General features: G+C 47.2%; 1 protein-coding gene across 2 annotated transcripts in view; it reads right to left on the bottom strand.

The window, feature by feature from the left end:
• The window catches only part of SRGAP3 (SLIT-ROBO Rho GTPase activating protein 3), a 254,066-nt gene that overhangs the window by 108,328 nt on the left and 124,942 nt on the right, over positions 1 to 20,796 (bottom strand). For both annotated transcript variants that reach the window (XM_065886366.1, XM_065886367.1), the window contains exon 3: positions 7,527 to 7,689. In XM_065886366.1, the coding sequence (XP_065742438.1) occupies positions 7,527 to 7,689 (163 nt within the window). The remainder of the gene's footprint in view (positions 1 to 7,526; positions 7,690 to 20,796) is intronic.

Below are 20,796 nucleotides of genomic sequence, written 5' to 3'. Positions count from 1 at the left end.
TGGACAAGTACCGCCAAGAATGACCCCATGTTGTTCTGGTACTGTCAGAGCTTCTGGCTTTTTAAGAGGAATACAAAGTTCTGATTTTTATGCGAAATCCCACAATTTTAAAATATTAAAAAAAAAAAAAAAAAAGGGCTTCCCTGGTGGCTCAGTGGTTGAGAGTCCACCTGCCGATGCAGGGGACACGGCTTCGTGCCCCAGTCCGGGAAGATCCCACGTGCCACGGAGCGGCTGGGCCCATGAGCCATGGCCGCTGAGCCTGTGTGTCCGGAGCCTGTGCTCCACAACAGGAGAAGCCACAACAGTGAGAGGCCCACGTACCGCAAAAATAAAATAAAATAAAGTAAAATATTGGTTGAAGTTTTCTTAACATAGTGAGGGCCAAGCAGATTACACTTGAGAACCAAATTCAGCTGTGGACCACCATTTTGCAGCCTCCGTTCCAAGGTGCTGTGGACTCTCATCATGACACTCTGTCCCCTGTGCTCTTGCCTTTGTCCTAACACTGAACTCCTAACCTCCTTTCCCCACTTGGGAGACTCCTATTCATCCTTCAACACCCAATTCAAGCATCACCTCCACTGTGAACTCATTCTCAACCCTCTGTCCCACTTTCCACCTTCTCCACTAAGAAAGTAGAGAAGAATCAAACACGGGGCCAAAGAACTGACACATAGAAGAAAGTAACACAGAGGAGGAAGACATGGAGAGGTTATAAAACAGGCTTCTCCCACAGAGGAGGAATGAGGAAACTCTTGGAAAAGTTACCGTATTGCTGCTTGAAAAATCGCTTAAAAAAGGACACTGAGGGCTTCCCTGGTGGCGCAGTGGCTGCGAGTCCGCCTGCCGATGCAGGGGACGCAGGTTCGTGCCCCGGTCTGGGAAGATCCCACATGCTGCGGAGCAGCTGGGTCCGTGAGCCATGGCCGCTGAGCCTGCGCGTCCGGAGCCTTTGCTCACCAAAAAAAAAAAAAAAGGACACTGATCCCATTTGACCAGAATCTAATAAAATGAAGTTTTAAAAGGGCAAATATAAAAAAACACAAGGACAGAATTCATGGACAGATTAAAAAACATTTGGTACAAAATCCCCTGGAGATTTGAGCTGAGAGTTCAGAGTGGGTCAAATGCGCTGAGACGATCATGAAAAAGGCAAGTGCCTTCATAGGTTTCATTATTAGAAATAAAGTGTCTAGACAGCCCTGCTCTCCTCTTATCTGGTCAGAGCTTTCTGGAGGGTTCTGAGTGGTTCTGAATATTAACTTATGCCGGTCAGAGAAGCCCTGGAGCCTGACCCAGGAGGAGAGAAAACTCAAAGCCAAGTCACCGGAGTCAACTGAAGGAACCTGGCATGTTTACCTAGAGGCGGGAAGGGCCTGGGTGTGTGGTCATGAGTACCTGATAGATTTCCATGTGGATTGATCTAGGTGGCCCAGAGGACCTGTGAGTGGAAACCCTGAAAGATTTCATCTCAACATTGGGGAGAATTTTCTATTGGTCTCGGTTGTCCCCAAATGTAATGCAAGGTAATGAATGCCCATTATTGGGGGAGATCTGGCAAAGAGAGGACAGCTCATGAAGAGGATGATAAAAGGACTGGAACAGAAGGCCTAGTGGACACCCATTGTTTTATTTCACCCTTCTTGTAAGAGCACCCAGTTTTTCCTGGGGAACCACCCTCAGCCATCCTTTGTGCTATGCATAAGGGGGAGTTGAGTGTATGCCCAGCTTCAGGAGCACTCGTGTGACGCACACTGGTCCAGTCAGAGCCTGTAAGACCCAACTCTGGGAGAAGGGACCTCTCACTTTCCGCTGGACTTGAACCAGGTAGGATGTAAGCCTGGGGCTGCAGGGGCCATGTGGTCATCACAGAGAGAGAGACTGACTATGCATGAGCCCTTCTCCCACCCCTCCTTAAAAACACAACAAAACAAAAAACTGGAAAACAAAGAAAACTGGTGCAGAATCGCAGAAAGATTGGGTACTAACAACACCCTTGGTGCCTTTGAAGCCCCCATGCCTGAAGCCAGTCTTGGCTCTGAAGAGCCGATAAGCTCCCTTTCCTCCCTCAAGCCAGCTGAGCTGCGTTTCTGTTGTTTGCAACCGTAAGAGTCCTGATCACTACGGTGGCTGCTAAGAGCTCATCCAGTCGGTTCTGCCCTGGTGGATCCACATCTCACAGTTAAAGCAACGGCCACCTGCATGCACAAGTCCATTTGCCCAGATGAAGCTTAGAATGGCTGTGGAATGAGAAGTGCTGCTTCCAGGCAGAGCGCACTGCATTGCAGAAGGGGAAACGGAGAATCAGGAAAAGGTGAGTTATGAAGTCAAAGAGCATTCTGCACCACTGAGGAGCTGGCAGGTGGAGCAGCTGCCCCAGGCCCAGGCACAGGAAGGACACCTGGCCTGGAAGCCACTCCCACCTCCTGCAGAGGCAGTGACAGAATGTCACTTGTCAGATGGCGAAGGACTCCCACTCCAAGTGTGGCACTGTCAGCATCTCCTCTTCCCAGATGAGAAAAGTGAGGCTCAGAGAGACTTACCCAGGGTCACAATGTCAGTGACAGGTGGCTCTGAGACAGACTCCAAAAGCCCAGCCGTGCTGCCTCCTGGAAGTGATGACAACTGGCCATTCTCAGGCTTTACCTTCTCATCTGTAAAATGGGCTAAGTGATGATCTTGTTCCCCAGTCTGACCAGAGACCAGCCCCTGCAGTCGTTTGAGGTCTGCAGAACTATTATTATGTAAGGATGCAGGGCTCAGGGCTGAGATCATCTACAACTGATGTGACACAAGGGGGCCACGCTGTGCTAAATCAGCCAGTCAGGCCCCGTCCCCCAGCTCTCTCTTGGCCCAGAGGGGCCGGGTCGTTTCCTTTGTTCCACAGGCACAGAGCTGGTAACAAGGCAGCCAGGAGCTCAGCTGTAGACCTTTTTTCATTATTTTCCACCCTGTTAACCTCCATCACAAGTGAGGCTGCTGTCAGCCTAAATGAGAGCTGAAAAGATTTATCTCACTTGTCCCAGGGCTCAGCTCAGGAAAAGATCCTTCATTTCCTAAAGGCCCAGATGACCCTTTCTCTGTGAGTCCCTCCCACCCAGAAAAATAGATGTGACAGTGGCAGCAGCAGGCGGGGGCTTGTGATGGGACCAAGCAATCTGAATCCCTTCAGTATGGCTTCGCAAAGCACTATGTGAATTTTTTTTTTATTGCACTGTATTTACCTTTCTAATTATGTTTGCTTACGCAAATATTAAACTTAGACTACACTTCATAAACACAGCCCCAGGAGGAGACCAGAGCAGATTGTGTGGCGGGGGGCGGGGGGGGGGGGGGGCGGGGAATTAGCCTGCAGTTACAATTTTGCAATAGAAGTCATCCTCAAAGTGGACAATCCACATACAGACCAGGGAGAGATGACTATATTTCAAACCAACTTGTCTTCTTCCTCTGTGTGTCTAGCAATCCCAGGTCACCTCTTCCCTAAAACTGGTGCCTGGCAAGAACAGATGAGCTGGATCATTTTAGTAGTAATAGTCTCTTACACTCGTATTATAAATAGCCAGCTTTCCTGAGCACTTAGTGACAGGCGCTGCTTTCCACGCTTTACTTGGGATTAATAACCCTCTTAACCCAAGCAACTGCCCTGTGGGTATTTCTATCCCCATTTCACAAATAAGGAAACAGGCTCAGAGAGTTTCAGTAACAAACCCAAAGACACACAGCTAATAAACAATGGAACCAGGATTATGAAGCCAGAAATTTAAGACTTGTGGACCCAAAGACCACAAGGCAGGATTATGAAGCCAGAAATTTAAGACTTGTGGACCCAAAGACCATATCCTGAAACACTTCTCAATAATACCCACCTCCTTCACTTGCACCATTTCATTTAACCCTCATACTGCCCCTGGGAAGTAGATGATCTTAACCTCATTAGATAGACAAACAAATGAGCAAAATCTGACCCTAAAATTCCTGTTACAGAAACAGATCTTAAGAAAATAGCAGTGGCCCAGCCAACATCGTTCTCAATGGTGAAAAACTGAAACCATTTCCACTAAGATCAGGAACAAGACAAGGTTGCCAACTCTCACCACAATTATTCCACATAGTTTTGGAAGTTTTAGTCACAGCAATCAGAGAAGAAAAAGAAATAAAAAGAATCCAAATCGGAAAAGAAGAAGTAAAACTGTCACTGTTTGCAGATGACATGATACTATACATAGAGAATCCTAAACATGCTACCAGAAAACTACTAGAGCTAATCAATGAATTTGGTAAAGTAGCAGGATACAAAATTAATGCACAGAAATCTCTTGCATTCCTATACACTAATGATGAAAAATCTGAAAGAGAAATTAAGGAAACACTCCCATTGACCACTGCAACAAAAAGAATAAAATACCTAGGAATAAACCTACCTAAGGAGGTAAAAGACCTGTACTCAGAAAACTATAAGACACTGATGAAAGGAATCAAAAATGACACAAACAGATGGAGAGATATACCATGTTCTTGGATTGGAAGAATCAACATTGTGAAAATGACTATGCTACCCAAAGCAATCTACAGATTCAATGTAATCACTATCAAACTACCAATGGCATTCTTCACAGAACTAGAACAAAAAACTTTACAATTCATAAGGAAACACAAAAGACCCCGAAGAGCCAAAGCAATCTCCAGATAGAAAAATGGAGCTGGAGGAATCAGGCTCCTGGACTTCAGAGTATACTACAAAGCTACAGTAATCAAGACAGTATGGTACTGGCACAAAAACAGGAATATAGATCAATGGAACAGGATAGAAAGCCCAGAAGTAAACCCATGCACATATGGTCACCTTATCTTTGATAAAGGAGGCAAGAGTATACAATGGAGAAAAGACAACCTCTTCAATAAGTGGTGCTGGGAAAACTGGACAGCTACATGTAAAAGAATGAAATTAGAACACTCAGTAACACCATACACAAAAATAAATTCAAAATGGATTAAAGACCTAAATGTAAGGCCAGACACTATAAAACTCTTAGAGGAAGACATAGGTCGAACACTCCATGACATAAATCACAGCAAGATCCTTTTTGACCCACCTCCTAGAGAAATGGAAATAAAAACAAAAATAAACAAATGGGACCTAATGAAACTTCAAAGCTTTTGCACAGCAAAGGAAACCATAAACAAGACGAAAAGACAACCCTCAGAATGGGAGAAAATATTTGCAAATGAAGCAACTGACAAAGGATTTATCACCAAAATATACAAGTAGCTCATGCAGCTCAATATCAAAAAAACAAACAACCCAATCCAAAAATGGGCAGAAGACCTAAATAGACATTTCTCCGAAGAAGATATACAGATTGCCAACAAACACGTGAAAGGATGCTCAACATCACTAATCATTAGAGAAATGCAAAACAAAACTACAATGAGGTATCACCTCACACTGGTCAGAATGGCCATCATCAAAAAATCTACAAACAATAAATGCTGGAGAGTGGAGAAAAGGGAACCTGTTGAGCTGTTGGTGGGAAAGTAAATTGATACAGCCACTATGGAGAACAGTATGGAGGTTCCTTAAAAAAACTAAAAATAGAAGTACCATATGACTCAGCAATCCCACTACTGGGCATATACCCTGAGAAAACCATAATTCAAAAAGAGTCAGGTACCACAGTGTTCATTGCAGCACTATTTACAATAGGAAGGACATGGAAGCAACCTAAATGTCCATCAACAGATGAATGGATAAAGAAGATGTGGCACATATATACAATGGAATATTACTCAGCCATAAAAAGAAACAAAATTGAGTTATTTGTAATGAGGTCAATGGACCTAGAGACTGTCATACAGAGTGCAGTAAGTCAGAAAGGGAAAAACAAATACTATATGATAACACATATATGTGGAATCTAAAAAAAAAAGGTTCTGAAGAACCTAGGGGCAGGACAGGAATAAAAATGCAGACATAGAGAATGGACTTGAGGACATGGGGAGGGCGAAGGGTAAGCGGGGACGAAGTGAGAGAATGGCATGGACATATATACACTACCAAATGTAAAATAGATAGCTAGTGGGAAGCAGCTGCATTGTGCAGGGAGATCAGCTCGGTGCTTTGTGTCCACCTAGAGGGGTGGGATAGGGAGGATGGGAGGGAGACGCAAGAGGGAGGAGATATGGGGAGATATGGGGATATATGTATATGTATAGCTGATTCACTTTGTTATACAGAAGAAACTAACACACCACTGTAAAGCAATTATACTCCAATAAAGATGTTAAAGAAAAAAAGAAAGTAGCAGTGGCCCATCAACAGATGAATGGATCAAGTACATGTGGTATATCTAAATATACATATACAGTGGAATATTATTCAGCCATAAAAAAAGAATGAAAGTCTGCTATTTGCAGCAATGTGGATGGACCTAGAGAATATTATGCTTAGTGAAGTAAGTCAGACAAAGACAAATACTATATATCACTTATATGTGGAATCTAAAAAACAATACAAATGAATGTATATGCAAAACAGAAACAGACACACAGATATAGAAAACAAACTACTGGTTACCAAAAGGGAAAGGGGCAAATTAGTGGTATGGGATTAAGAGACACAAACTACAATAAATGAAATAAATAAGCAACAAGGATATATTGTGTAGCACAGGGAAATATAGCCATTATCTTATACTTTTAATGGAGTACAATCTACAAAAATACTGAATCACTATGCTATATACCTACAACTAATAGAATATTGTAAATAAACTATACTTCAATTTAAAAAATAGCAGTGAATGTGACAAAGGTGTATATAAAAGAAGCTCACAGCAGCAGTATTTATAATAATATGGAAATCACTGAAGTGTTCAACAATAAGGGATTGGTTAAATAAACTAGGGTACATCTGTATGATGAAATACTATGCAATGTTTCAAAATGTTGTGGAATTATATTTATTGATATGGGAAAATTTTGTAATCCAGTGTTATATAATTTGTTAGGTGACATAAGCAGAGAGTAAAATCGTATATGCAGTCTGATCTCATCTGGGAAAAGTACATACATATTCTAGAAAGTGTATAAAATCAGCACTCATAGAAAATGTATTTACATATGTACATATAAAGAAGTTCCTATGACAACCAAAGTGATTATGGCTGAGTGATAGCATTTCAGGTGACGTTAATTTCTAAGTGTTTGTTTTTGAATTTTATTTTTTACACAAGTGTGAGCTCATCTCTGTGTTTCCAAATCTCCTACAATGAGTGTACTACTTACCTAACCATGCAAAGGTTTTTATTTTTGTGGTGATGGTGGTTGCTGAAGTGGCTGAGCCCCCCAGCCACATCCAGGACTCAAACTCAGGGTCTGCGGTGCCAAGTCCAGGCCTCAGCACCCCGCACCCTTCAACATGCCTGATCCCTGGTCCCAGGTCCCCAGACCACACCCCACCGTGGCTGGCTGTCTTGCCAAGGCCAGCCTGGGGCAGAAACTCGGGTGGCCCAAATACCCACCTTTTTGAAGAGTCTGATGACATCCTCGCTGATTTGGGAGAGGCGAACGATGACATTGTTCATGAAGATGTCATTGAGGGTGGCATGGTCTCGGCTCTCCCGCCTGGTCTGATGCAGGACTAGATACCAACAGTTCACAGGCGAGAGGAGATATTGGTCCTTCCTGTGGAAACCAAGACAGCTCAAGTTGGCTCCACTGAAACTGCCAGCCACACAGTGTTCTACGTTGTCACCCACCGCGGCTCTTTTGACCCTCATGGGGCCCTTTCAAACTCGTTTTATCATAACATATTTAACAGCTGGGGTAACAGAGACCATGAGGAAGCAATCCTCCCAAGGTCACAGAGCAGTGCTGGGGCCAAAACCCAGGTCTTTGACTAGAAGTCCTATCCCGTCCTACTCTCCCACTGGATGTAGCACTTGCTACATGTATCTCTCCCTTCTGAGAGGAAGCTGTCTTCCCTGGAGTTAAGAAATACTAAACCAGTTGTGCTTGAAATTCTTGTATGAGTTCTAGAAATATCCAGGGGAAAGAACAAAAAGTGGACCCTTTCCTTCCCCTCCTTGCCTCCCCCAACCCCTGGGGGTCCCTCAGGCTCTTAACCTTTTTGTCCTCCTCCAGGGTCAGTCCTGGTCTCTTGGCCTCTTGGAAACACATTCCTTTGCCCCTCAATGGAGCTGAGGGCCTGGAGGATTTCAGGTTCTATACTTGGGAAGAGAGCCTAAGGAAATCTGCTTTTGAGTGAAGTACGCACAAGACAAATCTTTGTCCTTCAATGACTGACACATTCTTAGTGTCCTCTAGCTGGGCATTATGCTAAAAGAGGGGTTCTCAAAGTGTTGGGGTCCCCAGACCAGCAGCAGCATCGCCTGGGGTCTATAAGAAATGCAGGCTCTTGAGCCTCACTCCAGCCCTGCTGAATCAGAACCTCTGGAGGTGACCCGGTGATCTGGGTTTTAACAAGCCCTCCAAGCTGCTGATTCCCACACAAGTCTGAGAACCACAGATCTATGCACCAGTGTTTCCCGAAACTTGGGAAATGGGATATTTCCAAAAAAGAAATGGGGGATATCTCTCTTCTCTGTGCTGTACCAAAGACCCCTCTGTTAGTCTCAATAGAGTGTATATAGTGTCCAGGAAGACAGTAAAGGACAATCAGAAACCAAAATCAAACCAATAATCCCACGTTGTCACATGGGGCATCTGGCATGTGTACTTGACCTAAGACCCTTCCTCCACTTTCCAAGGCAGGAAGGTGATATTGGGGCAGAGGGCCATCCACCACCTAGGGTGACTGGCTCAAGGTCCAGTCCCCCAGGCCTGCCTGGCTCCCCCGGGGGGCTGGCCATGGTTCTCTGAGGAAATGCGGCCTTCCACGATCAGTGTTTCTGAGGAAGGGAATTCTGCTGACTTCCGCTTTGACCACATCATCCTCCCAAAGTCAAGTGGAAGCGTAGCCCTGAGGGCCTCTGGGCAGCCACAGCACGTACACCCCTCACTGCACCCAAACCCTGGGCTTGGGAAGGATAGGTGAGGAGAGGCCAGTTGACTTTTCCTTCTGTCACCAAACGGGCTTAAAAATCTGCCCAGGTAGTCGGAATTTGGGAGAAAGGAATTTGGTTGAGAGAGTGGATGGATATGTTAGAGACCTCTAAGGAAAATGGAGGAGACATTATGCTGTAAGAGAAACGAAGCAGTTTCTCCTTTGTTTATAGCCTAGAGAAAAGGCCAGAACACTGAAATCCAACAGCCCAGCCCAAATCCCTCAGCATTTATTCCGTGTCAGGTCTCAGGTGGGCTCTGGGTGAGCGTGGACACAGACCTGCCTCGGAGGGGCTCCTAATGAGGTGGCTGAGGCAGAAGGATTACAGTGGAAGGTGCTGAAGCGCTGGGATAGAAACATGCAGAGCACCCGTTCTGCGCGAGAAGCTGGAGAAAACGCGGAGCCCACTCCACGTCCCCGTCACACAGGCCCCTTTGCTTTCCTGCCAGCTTCTTCCCGCCTGGGGTCTTCACGCGCGCTGTGCCATCTGGAATGTGTGAGCCCCTGCTCTTCTCTCTTCCTCTGAGTCTTGGCTTAAATGATACTCCCTGGAGAGTGTGCCTCGGAGGACCTCGCTCTAGGGCAGCGGTTCTCAGAGGTGGTCCCCAGCCCAGATGCATCAGCTTCACTTTGAAATTTGTTGGAAATGTAAATTGTCGGGGCCACTCCAGACCACTTAATAAGAAATCCTGGAGGTGGGACCAGCACCTGTGTTTTGACCAGCCCTCCAGAGGATTGCGATGCACTCTCAAGTTTGAGAATTCCTGCCTTAAGGAGTTTCCACTCCCCACCCATCACCCTACTCGAAGTTCTGTGAGAGCAGGAACTGTTTCTGTCTTAGTCACCATATCCAGTGCCCAGCAATGTGCCTGACATGTAGTAGGTGCTGTAGAAGAGAAACCCAACAGAAAAGGTCACATTTGTGCTGGGTCTTGAAGAATAGGTACGAGTTTTCCAAATAGAGGGGCAGAGAGATGGAATTGTAGGCAGAGGGACCTGTGGATACAAAGATAGAGAAGCAGCTCAGCAGAGCTAGAATTGTCAGCGTGTTAGGGGAGGACATAAGGATGGGGAGACAGGTGAAAGGTTTGATTGTGGGGAATTGAACACCAGCCTAATGAGTTGGGATTTTATCATCTAGGCCATATGGTTCTCAACCCAGGTTGCACACTAAAATCACCTGGGAAGCTTTTAAAAAACACCAAGACCCAGGCCCCACCCAAGACCAATTAAGTCAGAATCTCTGGGGGTAGAACGTTGGTATTTTTAAAACATTCTCTATAAGATTCTAATGTGCATCCAGGGTTAAGAATGCCTGCTGTAGGCAGTGGAGAGTCATGGAAGTTATTTAAGCAGAGGTATGATCTAACCAATGTGTGTCTTAGAAAGATCATTGCGGGCAGACTGGAGGATGATGGACAGATGAGTGGGTGGGTGGATGGGTTGGTGGGTGGGTGGCTTGTTGGGTGGATAGACGGGTGGATGGATGAACAGGTGGATGAGTAGAGGGCTGGATGGGTGTGGGCAGAGGTGTGGGGCTGGAGGCAGGAGGACCAGTCAGGAGGTGACCCTAGTCCAGGAAAAGAGAGATGATGAGGGCCTGGGTGGTGGCCAGAGAAGGGTGAATTTAAGAGACTCCTCACCAAGAGAGCAGAGAATCTTAGAGACTTCCTGGAAATAGAGAGGGGGTGGGGGAGGGGGAAGTGGATGGTGATTCTGAGATTTGGATCTCAGGCGACTGGTTGGATGCTGATGACATGAACCAAGATAAGAACTGCAAGGGGAGAAGTGGGTTTGGGCAGAAAATAGTTTACATCCCATTTCCACAGCTTCCTAGGTGGCGATGGAAATGCAAAGATGAAAGGAGAGATGAGATAATTGAGCTGTTACCTAAATTACTTCAGGGGCTGAGCTCAGCCTGGGATGCAAGAATTGAACAGCATCAGGGAATTAAATGTGCAAAATTTATGGAAGTCACAGCCAGAAGGTAAGTTTCAGGGGAAAGGAAAAAGGTCTTGAAAGGGTGCAAAAGTGCTGGGACAGCTTGGGGACCATTAATTAGGTCACCTGGCCAGGGAGAGACTGGGTAAGAGAAAGAGTGGAAAGGAGGCGCTTTCCTTATCAGCAGCTGTGGGCAGGAGGCAACACAGACGCAGACAGGATTACAGGGGCGGCAGAAGGAGCAGAGGCAAGGAGGGGAGAGTTACCCGAAAGCAACCAAGGACTTGTCAAGCTAAAGTGAGTGGCTGCTGAGGAGATGAGGCCTTGGTTCATTCAGGCTTTCATTCATTCATTGTCTGTCTCCGTGTGTACGTGCCAAGCAGGCGAGGGGCTGGGGATGCAGCAGTAACCACAGCAGGCAAGACCCTGCTCCACAAGGCTACATTCGGGTAAGGGAGACACACGAGGAAGCAGAAGATGATGATACAGCCTCATAAATGTAGTGATGGGAAGGAGACTACGGGGCAGAGGAGGCCCCCTCGCCCAGATCTGGTGGAGGGGTGAGCATGGATGGCTTCCTGGAGGAAGCACTTTCTAGACTGAGAACTAAAGGCTGGAATGGAGTTTGACAGGGGAGAGCTTTCTAGGTGGAGAAATATGATGAACATATCATATTTGTTTGCTCTCTAGAGAGAGCAGGTTGGTGAGTCAAACATAGTCAAGGGGGCTCAAGCATCATGTCCTGGAGTGATGGGGGGAGAGTGAAAAACAAAGTTGGAGAATTAGGAAGAGGCCACATAGTTAAGGGCCTTAAGTCCCAGTAGAGAGTTTGAGCTTCATCCTGAGGTTGGCGGGGAGCCACTGAGGGGTTTAGAACAGGGGAGTGAAAGGGTAAAATTCCACTTTCAAACTCTCACTCTGGCTACTGAGTGGAGGATGGGCTTGAGGGGGCCAAGAGGGAAGTTGAGGGATTCAAGAAACATTTAGGTGGTAAACTGACTGGACCCTGAGATTGACTGGTTGGGAGGGAAAAGAAGATGCTCAGAATGACTCCAAGTCTTTCAGGCTGGGTGCCTGAGAGCAGGGGTAGCATTTACGGAGATGAGGAACATTTACAGGGGCAGGGTAGGGAGGGAAGGCGATGAGTTTTATTTGAAGACGGCGAGCCTAAAGGGCTTGTGGAACACTCAGAAGGCGATATCTGGGCTAGAGAGATAAATGTGGACGCCGGCAACAAGCACTTGGATGATATTTGAAACCGTGGAATGACCTGGAACTCTTTACAAATGCACATGACCACCACGTGGCAGAAAAGGCAAATTCTCAGGAGGCCTGTCGAGGCTGCAGCTGGAGGGATGGGGCAGGGCTGCGCTCCTCCTGCCCTGGTGAGCTGGAAGAGGCCTACAATGGGGATGATGTGCCAGCCCATCCTCTGCAGACACTGTCCCAGGCCTGCCGTGCAACCAGCAGGTCCATCCTCTGGGTCCACTCCAGCACGGGAGGCTGCTTCTGCTCTCCCCATCTTCTCCCAGCCCTGGCTCCCCTCGTGTGGGGCAGCTCATTTGGAGACTAAAAGACCGGGGTGAACAGGGCTGTCCACAGCCAGGGTCAGGGTGGAGTTGACCGCTCTGTGGAGAGCTGCCATCTGTGGCCTTGGCCACAATGGTACCTGGCTCTCACCATGTCAGAAAGAAGAGGGAAGGCCACAGATGGGGCCCAGCATGGTGAGACAGAAAGACACGATGAAACAGAAAGACACCTGGACTTGGGGGGGAGGGGTACCCCTGAGTCCATACTGCCTGTGTGACTATATGCAGGTCTCTTAACCCCTGTGGCCTGGCTACTTAGACCATATTGTCAACCTTGTTGTTAAACACCAGAAAAAAGCTCCAGGGTCATTCAGCAGTTCCCCCACTGGATACATTCTTATTGCATATTTCACATGGACCAGTCCCCAGGGACATGACATGGAGCGCAACAGACACAGCTCCTGCCTCCACGGAGACTACAGTCCAGTGGGGGAGACACATAACCCTCAGAGAGTTCAGCACGTGTGGATGGAGTCACAGCCACAGAAAGTGCCAGAAAGGAGAGCATGGTGCATGAGGACTCCTATTGAGGGGACCTGGCCGGACTCCGGGGGTCTCTGAAGTGTCCCTAAGGAAGGGGCCTTTCAGCTAGGCTCTAAAGGAAGAGACGGGGGAGGCAGGTAAAGGGGCCAGGAGAGTGGGCTTGAGGGTGACGATTCCAGGCAGAGGGAACAGAATGGGCAAAGGCTCACTGCGGGGCAGGGAGCTCGGTGCATTTAAGGCACCGAATGAAGGCCAGTGTGGCTAAAGCCCGGGGAGCAAGGCAGAGGAGGGGCAGGTGCGGGGTCCCGAAGGCTCCGGCCAGCGCACTGATCACCATCCCACGGGCCATCTGGATTGTACAGGGACCGCAGGAAGAAGCATCCAGGCCACGTATGGCAGAGCTGGACACCGGCCTTCTCTTTTCAGGAGGTTACTTGTCCCTTTTGAAAACAGGACCCCTTTGACCTGAGACCCAGCTCTCCATGCTAGCAGCCATTTTGCCTGCTGCAGCCACACTTCTGGAAGATGCCAAAATGAACCTGGGCAGGCGTTCTGTCCTGTAAGGCACATCTTGAGGGCTTTTCTCCTTTTCCAGTCTTGCATCCCTGTGTCCACACAGCAGGTGGAAGCTGCTGAGCTAAAGTATAATTGAGAACTTTCACATAGATGTGTATGTATTTTACTTTTTACAGCCAAAAAACAGCAATGAAAATTTCTGGTGAGTCACAGCTTTCTTTCTTTGGTTAGGGGAGCTGGGTACGAGGATCCAAGCGACTGCAGCTAGAGGAGCGAGGCCTCGCCAAGCTGGTGAGTTGGGAAAATGAAATCAGCAGTAAGCCAGCTTCTCCCTTCTTCTTCTGGCTGGGCACCGGAAAATTCCACTTAGCAAACAGAACCCATTTCCAGGCCTGTTGAGCCCCATCCAAATGCAGATGAAGGCAAATCCACTGCCCGGGGATGCTGGTCCCTCCGGGAGGGAGGGGAGCTCCTGCAGCTGACCCTGTCCCCAAGACCCCGAGTCCCTGCCTCTGGCTTCCCGCTCGCTTCCAAGACATTCCAGGGTCTTGCACTACGCTTGCTTGGGCAGCTGCCAGCAAAGCTCAGAAAAGCATCCCTCAATTAGTTCCGGGGCCCAAAAAGTATGGTTAACCTCTTTCTACCTAAGTTGCCCCAATCAGGATTTGGAATTCCTTGTCCTTGCTGGGAGCATGAATCATTAATTCTGAAAATATTAACTGGGTGCCATGTTTTGTGCCAGACAGTCCTAAGCAAAGTGAGTCATGCTCCCTGATTCATGGAGCTTATGGTCCAGTAGGGGCCTCAGGTGACAATCAAATAAGCACATAAGTAGATAGGAAATGGCATCGGTGATAAGAGCTGTGAGAGAGAAATGCATGGTGCCTCCTGAGTCTATAACGGAGGGGGGTGGGGGTGGGGGTTTACCTCACCCAGGGAAGGTGGAGGTGGTCCTTCTTGTCACTGAGACGTTAGCTGAGATGTTTCTCCTGGTTGAGGCCTTCCCTGCCCCCCAGCGGCTCCTGGATCTCTAGTACACCACCCCATTTTATCGTTATTACAGCACTACCATGCCTGACATCTATCCTGTTCATTTACTTTTTGTTTCTGTCTTTGACCCCTTTCCGGCTTACATCTGTCCTCTTCACCACTGTTTCTCTGGTGTCGGGCAGGTCTGGGCACACAGTCGGCTGATAGGTGAAAAGTGCCCATAAGGATGAGGTGGGACCAGAAAAATGCGTAGGTTGTACAGTGGCCTAGGGATAAGGGAGAGCATCCCCAGCAGTCGACGTGAAGGCTCTGCATGCATGGGCGCCTTCCCAAGGGCAGAGCGGATGTCCAAGAGGTGGAGACAAGGCCACAGAGGCAGCATAGACCAGGGCCTTGAGGGACAGGATGAGCATCTGGGCTGTGCACTGCTGGACACCAGTCTTCAGTAACAGCGCACCACAGATGGGTCACTTCAATAGCAGAAATGTATTGCCTCTCAGTTTTGGAGGCTGGAAGTCTGAGATCATGGTGTCAGCAGGGTTGGTTCCTTCTAAGGGCTGTGAGAGAGACTCTGTTCCGTGTCCCCCCCTCAGCTTCTGGCGGTATGCTGGCCATCTTTGGTATTCCAGCCATCTTTGGTGATCCGTGGCACGTAGACACATCACCGCAATCTCTGCCTTCATGTTCACGTGATGTTTTCCCTGGATGTGTGTCTATGTCCAAATTCCCCTTTTTTTATATTATAGGGACACCAGTCATGTTGGATTAGGGCCCACTCTACTGACCTCATCTTTACTTGATTACCTCTGTAAAGACCCTATTTCCAAACAAGGTCACACTCTGAGGTACTGGGGGTTTAGGATTTCAACATGTGAATTTTTGGAGGACAAAATTCAACCCCTAATAGGCTACTACCCCAAGTGGATCAGGAGTCTGAGGAGAGTTTACATGGTCACTTGGGCATCTTTCCTGTGGTCCATCAGAGGAGCAAATGGACCTACGACACAGAGGATAAAGTCTAACCTCCTCCGCCAGCTTTTAAAGCCCATTTAAGGCCCAATCTGCTGCCTGCCCAGCCCTCTCCCTCATCCCCCTTTCTGCTCCAGGCAGTGGGTGAAACTCTGCGCCAGGAATGGGTTTCTTCATTTACCTACTTTTTGCCCCCCAAGGCTTCTGAGTCTATTGTACTGGGAGTTGGGGAGCATGGCTCTGCTGCTAATTGGCTGTGTGTTCTTGGGCTTGCGGCTCGACCTCTCTGAGGCTTTACTGCCTCATCCATCAAATGGATGGGTGAGTGACAGAGTGGCCAGTGAGGGCCTTTCAGACCTCTGTGACAAGAGCAACCATATATTTCAAAACCAAATGTATACATGTGATCTGACAAAGGATTTTTTTCCCAATTCCCCCACTTATTTATTTGAAAAGCCTAACCAGACGCACAAAAATGGAAACAGTGAATGGCTATTTTCTACCCTTTTATGTATCTAGCTTCAAAGACAAGAAAGTGAGGCTGCTGAAACCTGGGAAGGACTCTTCCTGGGTCACATGCATCTCCACCTCACATCTGTGCATTCACTTGCTCAGAATGCCTTCCCCTCTTCACTCCACGCAGCAAAATCTACTTCAAAGGCCTTTCCTCCAGGGATCACCTGAGATCCACAGAATGTTCTGTCTGAACCACTCATTTCAATCTTCTTGTATAGTTACTTCCAGATGACATTTTTTAATCTTCTCACTTAACTCACTCGTCAGTTGCCCTCCACACATGTGGGCTTGTGTCATCACTTATTCTATAAGCCCCTTGAAGGCAGGAACCACCTCTCATATTTCCCTGTATCCCTCCAGAGCCCTTGGCAGACTCTAATTCATTCACTCATTCACTCACTCTTCTAATATCCTTTGAGTATCTGCCATGTGCCAATAGGCACTGTCCAGTCCCAGGGGATTAAAAAGATGACTGGATGAACCTTGAGAAGGCTCACAATCTAGCAGTTGAACTTAAGGCAAACCAAGAATTCTTATGGCCATTGGTCAGAACACCTTTAGTTGAAGTGAAGGAAAAACTTGCTTCAGATTGGCTTAAACAAAAATGGTAGTAATGGGAGGAAGAAAAATTTTCAGGATCAAAAATTTTAATCAAAAAAATGTAAAGGAATAGGAGGTTGTTGCCCTCGGGCATGGCTGCATCCAGGGGCTCAAAGGATGTCAGCGGGACCTGGTCTCTATCATTTGGCTCTGCTTTCCTCTCTCTGTACTGGCTTCACTATCAGGCAGGCCCTCTTCAAACCAAAAGTACCCTGACTGCTAGTAATCCCAGTAAAAAGAGAGCTTTTCCCGACCTGTTCCACCAAAAATCCTGGATTGCAGGTCGCTAGATTAAAGCTCTGTGGCCAAGAGGATACAATGCTGGTCACAGGCTCACCATTGTTCAGGGATGATTCCCCAGAGGAAAATCTAGGTCTTGTTGTCAAAAGAAGAAGGGAGGAAAGCTGAGCAGGGGAGAGTAACAGACGTTTCCTATATTATGCTGTGTGAGGAAGGGGATCTCAGAGGAGTGGGGGAGGGAGCGGCTCATTCTGCCTCAGGGTGGATGGGTTATCACAGAAACATTTGCAGTGGGCTTGAAGCACACCTAAGAGTTTGCTGGATGGGAAACACAAAGACAGACATATCCTGCAGGCAGATGGAAGGCTGAGTGTGAAGCTGTGAGGTCAGCCAAGACATGGATGTTCCGGGGCTGAAAAAAGTTCTTTTGGGCTCGGGCAGCAGTGATGCAGGGCATGGTGAAAAGGTGGCAGGAAGGGAGGAGCCAGACCACGAAGGACTTCGAAGGTCAAGGCTGAATGAAGGTTTTGAATGGTCCAGTGATGTGATCGCTGGGCAGGAAGGCCAGGTGGGAGGCAGAGCAGCTGTCCAGGTGAGGGGGAAGAATTTGGGGCTTTGCCTGGGAGTCACCTGGTGGCAAACAGTGGATGTGAGGCTTCAGGGCAGGGCAGCCCCTTCATGAAGCTGAGATCTGCTGACTTAGAAGCTGCTGTTGGCTGACACCAACCCTGAGACAGTCATTCCATAAGGGAAGAACTACATCCACTGGGTCACCTGCCCGAAGCAGGTTCTGCTTACGCATGCTGGTTGCTATGGAGTCACAGGCTGGGGTTCAAATACCAGTTCTGCTCCTCACCAGCTGGGTGAACTGGGAAGCTAGTCAAACCTTTTCTTTCTTTATCTGTAAAACGGGGTTGATAACGCCTACCTCACAGTGGTGTTTTAAGGATTAAATGAGGTAATTCATAAGACACTCTCAGCATCAAACCCAGTGCCTGATAATAGTAATAATCATTATTACTGGCATCACTATTATTGCCACCAGCACCTCACTTGGCTATTGGGAAAATCCATTGACTGATGTATGTAACCATACAGCCCATGGCAGGTTTGCTATAAATGTTGGTTTTCCTCCTCCCATTACTACCTTCTCCCCCAGTAAACCCTTATGTGTACTTCAAGGCCTAGTGCCAATGGTCCGGAGACGCCCCCTCCACCCTGAGGATCAGTCCTCACACCTCAAAGTGATGGCACACTGGGTCTGGTCCAGCAGCACTCCTGAGCTCCCTTTTGACTCGCTGAATGTATTCTTGGTACTGGAACAAAAATTCCTGCCTCATTAGGCAACGTCTGGCCAACCTCATCTTCTCTTTCCCTGTGAGAACTTTTGCCTTGGTTTATCCACCTGCAAAATGGGTGCATCACGTGGTACATGATGCACCCGGCAGAGGAAGGGCGCTGACCCACAGTTCCTCCGGTCAGTTCTTTCACCAACCAGCGGGGATCCTAAGCCAGGCCCACCCTGGCTGGCCTTCAGGTCCTCTGCTTGTCAGATGGGGATGATGACACCTTCCCTGACTCCCTCAGCCCCACCAGGACTCTTAGGAGGATTTAAGCAGCTAAAGGCTGGGAAGGCACTCTGCAAAGTGTAAGGTGCTGTATAATCTTGGAAGATCATTATTGTCCTCTTTGCCTAATGGGATTGAGTCAAAACTAAACCCCTGCATATCACTGCTTGTTAATTACAACAACATCTATTTTATCTTTATTACAACTTCTATTTTCATTTTTAGAATAAAATTTAAATGATATACACGTATCTATGTGTATCAAGCATATCCAAATATAAAAAAATCACGTCCTGGTTAATATTAATACTTTGGAAGTTGCTGATTACAGTCTCTGAGGATTCCAGGAAACTGGGTGTAGGATCTGGAGAGGCCCCAGAAGGAAAAACTGGAAGGAGGATAAGGGGCTGTAGCCATTGCAAAGACCACTCAAGGGGCTGACCCTCCTGCCTTAAAATCCCTCCCAGCAGTGAAAACAAAGGTGGGGGATGAAAAGGGTGGAGATGAAAGATGTTCACTTTCCAGGAGGAGCTGGCAGGGGCCCTTGGGGTATCTCATGTTGGCTTCAGGATTTCTGCCATCCTGCATACCACCATACTTCATACCTCCCTGTTGAGTGTCTCTTTTTACTTAAATGGATTTATTTACAAAAAGGACTCTCCCTAGTCTTAGTTAAGATAAAAATTTAAAAACCAGCTTTACTTGCCCTAAATAGAAGGTTACTGGAAAAAAGTAAGTTCCAAACAGTATCACTGAATCCTAGGCAGATGCTAATACCCAAGATCTGCTGTCTGTTTGTTAAATGGAGGGTTAGAGAGGTGTTAGCAACACACTAGAACCAAACTATAACCACAAAGACTGAAAGAGAACTGAAAAGATCAGTCACTATTTATGGCACACGTGCTGTCGATGATCCCTCCCTCATTCTGAGGAACACTGATCCGGTCTGACAAGCCTTCACACTACAGAAATGTGCCCCTAAAACACCCAACTGTGTTGTGTACATACCTCCATGGATTGGGCCCTCACACCTCCCAAGGCAGCCCTTTTCTTGCTGGACAGCTCTGGCTACTGAAACGTTCTCAAGGTTAAGTTAAAGTCTGCTTTTCTGAAAATGCTATCCTTGGACCTCACTTCTCTCCTTCAGCATCCCCACAAGTCTATTTCCTTCAAGTATTTGAAGAAAGTATTCAGTAGTATCTTGGTCTTTTCAGTTATTCATTCAAACAACTTTGATAGAGCTTCTATTGTATGTCAGAGAGAGAGAGGGACTAGAAATGGTCCCTTGCCATCAGCAGCTGGCAGACTGAGGTGGGAGAACGAGACGTATGAACTGGATCATTCCTTGATAATCTGACGCGAGCCCCAGGAGAGTGACATACAGATCACCATGGCAGGCCAGGGGAGGAGCAGTGACTGCAAACCTGGGACCTGCAGCAGGGACTTCGCAGAGGTGAGCCCTGAGCTGGCCCTGGGGAGACGAGCATGAGCTGACCAGGAGGAGAAGGAGCCCTCTGACGCCCACACGAGGAGGATGTGGTCTGGACTGATGGCTGACTCTCCGGGAACATGAAACCAGCCCAGAGAGGTGAGGGGACACACCGAGAGGCATGCAGCTAGAAGAAATTTTGCACTTCGGAGCCAGTTAAACCAAGATTAGAATCCTAGATTATCATAGTAAGTGAAGTAAGTCAGACAGAGAAAGACGAACATCATATGATATCACCCATATGTGGAATCTAATTTTTTTTAAAAAAGATGCAAATGAACTCTTTTACAAAACAGAAGCAGACTTACAGACATTGAAAACAAACTTATGGTTACCAAAGGGGAAACGTCGGGGGGGGGAGGGTTAGTTGCATCAGGAGCTTGGAATGAACGTACACACACTACTATATATAAGATAGAGAACCAACAAGGACCTACTGTATAGCACAGGGAACTCTACCCAACATTCTGTGACAACCTACATGAGAAAATAATCTAAAAAAGAATGAATATATGTATATGTATAACTGAATCACTTTGCTGTACACCTGAAATTAACACAACGTTGTAAATCAACTATACTCCAATAAAATTAAAATATTAAAAAAAAATCCTAGTTCTGCCACTTACCTGTTCTAGCTGTGTCCCTCTGGACAAATTACTTAATTTCACAAAACCTCAATGTTTTCAACTAGAAAGACAGAGATAGTACCTGCCTCAAAGGTCACAACGTTTACCATGAAGGTTAAATGACACGATCCATGTCAAACATCTATAGGGCACCGGGCATATGGTAATATGGATGTGGGGGAATTTGAAAGATTAA

The sequence above is a fragment of the Phocoena phocoena genome, chromosome 10 (assembly GCF_963924675.1).
Source record: "Phocoena phocoena chromosome 10, mPhoPho1.1, whole genome shotgun sequence".
NCBI classification, from domain to species: Eukaryota; Metazoa; Chordata; class Mammalia; order Artiodactyla; family Phocoenidae; genus Phocoena; species Phocoena phocoena.
The sequence above is the reverse complement of the archived record's forward strand: the minus strand, read 5'-3'. Positions and strand labels throughout refer to the sequence as shown.